At 37.2% G+C, this 6290-nt stretch overlaps 1 protein-coding gene across 1 annotated transcript; it reads right to left on the bottom strand.

Moving 5' to 3' along the window:
- Nucleotides 1-1253: 1253 nt before the first annotated feature.
- LOC130814482 (potassium channel KAT3-like) lies at nucleotides 1254-5757 on the bottom strand. The gene is made up of 11 exons (XM_057680562.1): nucleotides 5196-5757; nucleotides 4767-4982; nucleotides 4521-4676; nucleotides 4009-4066; nucleotides 3597-3914; nucleotides 3224-3463; nucleotides 3051-3149; nucleotides 2909-2941; nucleotides 2571-2756; nucleotides 1835-2477; nucleotides 1254-1624 (listed from the first exon to the last, which is right to left on the bottom strand). The coding sequence occupies exons 1-11, from the start codon at nucleotides 5372-5374 to the stop codon at nucleotides 1521-1523; spliced, it is 2232 nt and encodes a 743-aa protein (XP_057536545.1). The 5' UTR covers nucleotides 5375-5757; the 3' UTR covers nucleotides 1254-1520.
- Nucleotides 5758-6290: the final 533 nt, after the last annotated feature.

Below are 6290 nucleotides of genomic sequence, written 5' to 3'. Positions count from 1 at the left end.
TGGGCATTGAACTGTTGAAGGAAAAACGGTTCGACTGAAGCTTCTTGGGTCTCGACCGAAGTTTAAAACAGCCGCTCACAGATTCTTGTCTACAATATGGCTTCGACCGAAGCCATTCAATCTCGGTCGATACTTAGATGAGCCCAGCACCAGTAAATTTCCATACATAGCTTCGACCGACTTGTTGTGAGAAATGGTCTCTTCGAGAGACGCATTAATACAAATTAAAGAGAAAATAAAAATTTGGGCTTTGATAGAAGTTTTGGGCGCACGCAAAACATGTAGTTGAATCCAAATAAATATTGTATTACATTAACTGAATATAAACACTTGATTACATCATAATTTATACAACAATATTTTTGGTGGGACACTTATTTCGCACCTATACACTCTTCAGTTATATTTTCATGTGAGCTCATGCCTCACTTATCTCTCATAACTCACAAATTTTATGTGGCTTTTTTTTTTTTGTTTGCATGTCTATAAGCATAATCTAATCGTGGTGCATGTATGTTCAAGATTACTCCTTTACTAGATTTTTCCTCACTAGATAACTAGTACCTTTTTTCTAATATTAGATAATTCTAAATAATCATCTTGTAAATAGTAATCTTCTAGATTTTTCTGATTAGCTTTTTTAGTAGGCTTCTTGTTTTGAGGTCGTTTCTTTGAGAGACTATCTCTCAGTAGCTGTTTTTAAATGCTAATTCGACCGAAGCTTGGCCAATCTTAGTCCAATGGGTTAATAAACTCAACAAATGGCTCTTGATCTTTTCTCGTTTTCAATCAAAGTCTTCACGAGCTACAAAATGGTGTCTAAACATGTGATAATGCATCAATAAACCTCGGTAGACATGGTTGAGGATTAGGATGGCTTAAACTTATTTGAATCAACTCGAATATCAATCATTAGGGTATGCAAAGGGCATACAACGGCAAATGAACCCAAATTAGTAAACCATGACCACATTGAACCTCAAAACGCTAACTAAAGCTCTCGATAAACCAAAAAAGGGTGCAATAAGGGTAAAATACTACATTTATCACTAATACAAACAATGCTCGACCATTTTCCTTTGCCATGGAAGTAATACGCATAGGGATAGCTTACTCCAGATACTTGAGATCAGCATATCAATCCCTGATCATAATTTCTATGAGCGGGATATACTGAGTATAATGATGATGATTACACTGTCGTTGAATAAAATTGTTTTTCTACTGAGTAGTGCTCATACTGAAATGAGTGATGAGTAACTAATCGAACTTTGCATTAAGTCATAAACTTGTACAATAGATTAACCATTTTTCCTCACACTCGAAACTAAACTGTTCGAAATCTGGTTTTTCCCTTTAATTTTGTTAGTTAAGAAGCTTGATTATTTTTCAAGCTCAGTGTCAGAATTTCCTAATTCTCCTATGATACACTTAATCTCTAGTTTAAAAATTGTTAAGGAAAGGTAGGAAGAGCGGCTTTTATTTGCAAATTTGCACTCTTTTAGTCCCACACATTCTTATTACATGAAAAATAGATGATCTCCATCTCTTATGACTCCAATATCTTCTACTTCTGCATTCTCTGTATTGAGTATCTTCGTGAAGTGCCCTCCTAGCTTTTGACCTGCAGTTCACCGCGGTTTTTCATCAGAAAATGTTGGAAAATAACTCACATGTGATCCCACGTCGAAGAATTAGAGACAGGTTGAGTAATATATATATCAGGTTTATATGCAGCCAACTCTCCTCTTATGCAAGTCTTGTTGTGTACAAGCCCGTTGACAAATTTATCAAAAAAGTCAATAACTGAGTGATCATTGATATAAGATCTTACCTGCAATAATGAGTAGTTCTTCGAGACTATCAGGTAGGAGAAGCAGTTTGCCGAACTGCTTCTCCATGCACTCACTTTGTGACTGCATATGAATGATTACTCTACTCTTATTTTTAGATCTTAAAATCGTTGATCCAGACTGTTCTATATGATTGCTTGATCTGGACTTCTCGGTTTCTACTTGGTCCCAGTAGTGGCTTTCTCTAGACCCATGTATGTTATTGTGTCCTGGGTATTGGATTTCATCAACTTCTATACTAATCCTATCAACCGACACTCTATTTCTATCGTATGTTAGTTTGTTGTACATGTTTCTTTTTTCGTGCTGATTCGAGTGAGCTAGTGGCACCCAAGTCATGTTCGGACCTTCATCTAGCTGAATTTTAACTGCACCCAAGTCCTCATCATGGATCACAGATTGAATGTCCATCGTCCCTGAAGGTGAATCACGACAAACTTGGGTTCCAACCTTGTATGCAGCCTTCCATGCTTTATTTGTCATGGAACCTTCACACAATTCAGCATCACATCCATTCTTAAAGCACATCTTACACTTTTGTGACCCATCAAACCATTCGCCATAAAGATGTTCGCCTACTTTTTGCTGCTCTAAAACACCTTGGCTCTCTAGAGATTTAAGTTTCTGCGCAGAGAAAAAACAGGCGAATTGGAACTCTTTCGTATGAACTAGGTCCAATTTTATGAACCGACACATTTTCTCAAATAGAAGCCTTACCAAAAATAGATTGCTCATAACAATGTGGCCGTCTGCCTTGTTTGCTTGCATAATGTTTGTGAGCGAAGCTCTATTTAGCCTTAGTATCTGCGAGAGCTCAGTAGTACGAACTGTGAATGGCTGCGGCCTGTCATATAAAACTCCTATCTCTCCGAATATATCTCCTGCAATCATCTGTTGGACAACCTGCGTATTATTATCATTGTTCTTGTTAGAGAATTCATGAGTAGATAACATATTATAAACTTAAAATTTTGATTGAGGTTTCTTGAAATGGTATCAGAGACCAATGTGACATGGTTTTTTTTATGATGTCCGTTAAATGATGAGATGAGTACCTTGTCACGCCCAATACTATTCAGGATGATGTCCTGAAATCGAGAAAAGGGAAAACAAAAGGATTAGTTCTTTAGTTTATTACCAGGACTTAATGGATGCCTAGACCGCGTAAAATGCTAGCTTAAGACATTGAGGCTTTACCACTGCACCCGATACAAGGATATAGATGTCTGTCGGAATCTCATTTTGTATAATGACATCTTCTCTAGGCGGGAAATATTCAGCATCCATTTCCGAAACCTGCATACAAGGGCACATGGGATTAATCTCCTAGGGACGGTGATGAAGTAATATAGGACATTGCGAAATCTTACCAATTGGAAAAGAAAATTTTGAGACACCCCAAAAAAGAGTTGGACTTTCTGGACTATAGGAAAGAATAGATATTGCGAAATGCTAGATCGGAGCGCTTTAGGCAGATCGCTTAGTGTGTCGTGCTGCTTCAAACTTTCGGTTTTGAACTTTAGACATATATGTGACAGCATTTGGTCTTGTATTCTCGGTGGAAGCTGATTGCGTGTTGCGAATTCTGTGCACGCCCTGACTGTATCTCTCTGCAGAGTCGATATATAATGGGGTGTTTAGCAAATGACTTTTTGACCGGTCAAACCAACCAACAGCGTCAGCTAACAGCTTTCTGCCAAACAAACTCGACATTGTAGGAGAAAAAAAGATGAAACTACTTACGAAATTTCTAGTGCGACTAGTCCCTTGAACGACAAGATTTGTCATGTTCCCGATGAGGTAAGATGTAAGGCCGAGATTGAATAACATATAGAAGATGTCGAATATCATCTCGAGTGTGTTTTCAGCATGTAAATCTCCATATCCTGTGGTTGTTAAGGTGACAATAGACCAGTATATGGAGGTAATGTATCTTTTCCATATGCTTTGTGACTTAAAATTAGGATTTACTGCACCAATCCAAGTCTTGGTTGGATCAGGGTATCTGTCTGCTATCAGGTAATTGAAGCATCCAGCACAATGAACAGCAAATAGAGTTACCTGGAATCAGAAAAGATCTTTTTTCAATCATTAAATCACAATTATTGTAGTTGACTCTCTAAGGAAAAAGTAGGCATAATCTATGATTGCTTACAGAGACAAGTTTTGTACACCGGGTCCAAAAATAATTGAACCTTATGTCTTTCTCAAGCCTGTGAAAAAATAGAACGTCGGTCAACATTCAATGGTTTTGGGTGTTTTGCAAAATAGCTGGTTTGGCAATTTTAGCTTAATGGACAATTGGGTTTTTCCAGCTATCAGATTTGCCAACATTCCTAAGAAAATGCAAGTACATGGGGCATTTGGCAAAATAGCTTCTTCGATAATTTAGCTGGTTGAAATAGTTTGTTGTTGTGAAACATTGTGTTTAAAATCAGTTATTCAAACCAACTACTCCACTCAGCTATTAAATTTGCCAAACTTCCTGAAAATGCAGGTACATAAGGCGTTTGGCAAAATAGCTGGTTCGACAACTTTAGCTAGTTGAAACACTTTGTTGTTTTGAAAGAGTGTTTAAAATCAGCTCTTTTAACCAGTCACCCCAATCAGCTATCAAAATTGCCAAACATCCGAAAAATGCAGGTACGTAAGAGTTGTGTTATGGACCTAGCGAAAAGGGAACTGACTCTTCGCAGTCTCCAAAGCCTAAGCATGTTAAGAGCTTTAAACCCGAGTGCACCATTGTGGTCAGTAAAGAGGAGGCTAAACGATTGAAGTGGTGCAGTCGAACAGACATCAAAAAGAAACCAGGTCGACAGGTACCTGTATGAAGATGTAAGGAAATTTAGTGGCACATCTTAGAACCAAAACAATGAATCTATCAGTAAATTTTGGTAATGCATAGGAATGAACCTGATTGCAATCTTTTTATGATCATCGATTAACAGGTAAGATCGGGTATCAAGATACGCGACAAAAAAGGTAAGGACTATATCAATTGCAAAAAATCCATCGACAATGTGATCAATTACGAAGAGTGCATCTTGTTTGTAAGTAAGGAACGCGAACTGAAATGGGCAAATCCAAGCCGAGTACACAACCAAGATAACAAGAAGCATCTCCCACGTTCTGAAATATAAGATCGTAAGGCCATCATCATCATCATACTAAGTGTATTCAGCCTATAGAAAAACTATGAGTAGGGTCTGGAGAGGGAAGAAAGGCAGCAACTCATACCCATAAAGGAGAGTGCAGCCAAAAAGTCCCTCAACTCTAGAAAGATAAAATTGTAAGATATGAGAAACAATATAAGTTGGGAATATATGTTCATCATATAAGTACCTGTAGTGAGAATTATAAGGTGAGATGGTATATTTCTTAAGTTTAACAACGTGGTTGATTCGAGCTCCAAGAGACGGTAAGATATCACTAGAGAAAACGCTACCATAACTACTACTTTCAATATTTACTTCGTCTATACAAAAACGATTCAAAAATGTTTTCGAGCAGGATAGTGACATGCTCAAGGAATTTTCAATATGTTCGAGTATACTAGAAGGAGAAAGAAGTGTACAAAAAGAGTTTTTGTGTTGGCATATATGTATGGTATTGGTATGTTATGAAAGGCTTATATATAGGGAGGTAAGAAATAAGAATATCTTTTTTTGTTCCTGTTCATTTATGTTTTGGAATAGTGTTTAATGATATTGTTATTAAGTAGATGAACTAATGAGGAAAATAGTGAAAAGGGTAGCTTGTGTAACTGTCATTTTAACAGAATTGGGAAGGAAATGTGTAGGAACATATGGACCTGGGAAGAGATTTTGTATGTGTAAGGGAAGGATCATATGTGGGGTAGAAGTAGAAGAAAGAGTGAAATCAAGAAGAGCAATTAATGTGGTAGAGATAAGTCTCTTTTCAACATTTTGCATATAGTATCTCATGGGTCCTCCAATAGAAAGAGGGGAAGAACATTGTGATTAGTTTATTTAATATGGTTTAATGTGATTTAGTTGCTAATGGTAACGGTAGTTACTTGACATATTATGGAGCTTTATCTTTCTGATTAAGCTTTTGATTGAATTGGTCGTAAACATGTGATAGAAAGGTCACAAGCTCGAATTTCACCCGCCACTCGTTTAAGGTTGGCTACAGAGCATGTGTTGCATCTACTATTATATCAAAAGGTTCCCATGTAAAGGGCGTGATGGAGCATGTTTTTTCAACCATCAGTTTAAAGTTTTGGTTGAGCTGATCTTTTGACATGATATTAGAAGTAAACACGTGACAGAAGGGTCACCAGCTCGAATCTCACCGACTAAGCCACTATTCATTTCAAGTGGGCAGAGCATGTGTTTTATCTACAATTCAATCCCAAAGAGGTTCTTACGTAAAAGGCGTTATGCAGTAGGATGTTTCAACATCAATTTAAATTTT

The sequence above is a fragment of the Amaranthus tricolor genome, chromosome 6 (genome assembly GCF_026212465.1).
Source record: "Amaranthus tricolor cultivar Red isolate AtriRed21 chromosome 6, ASM2621246v1, whole genome shotgun sequence".
In the NCBI taxonomy this organism is placed as follows: domain Eukaryota; kingdom Viridiplantae; phylum Streptophyta; class Magnoliopsida; order Caryophyllales; family Amaranthaceae; genus Amaranthus; species Amaranthus tricolor.
The sequence above is the reverse complement of the archived record's forward strand: the minus strand, read 5'-3'. Positions and strand labels throughout refer to the sequence as shown.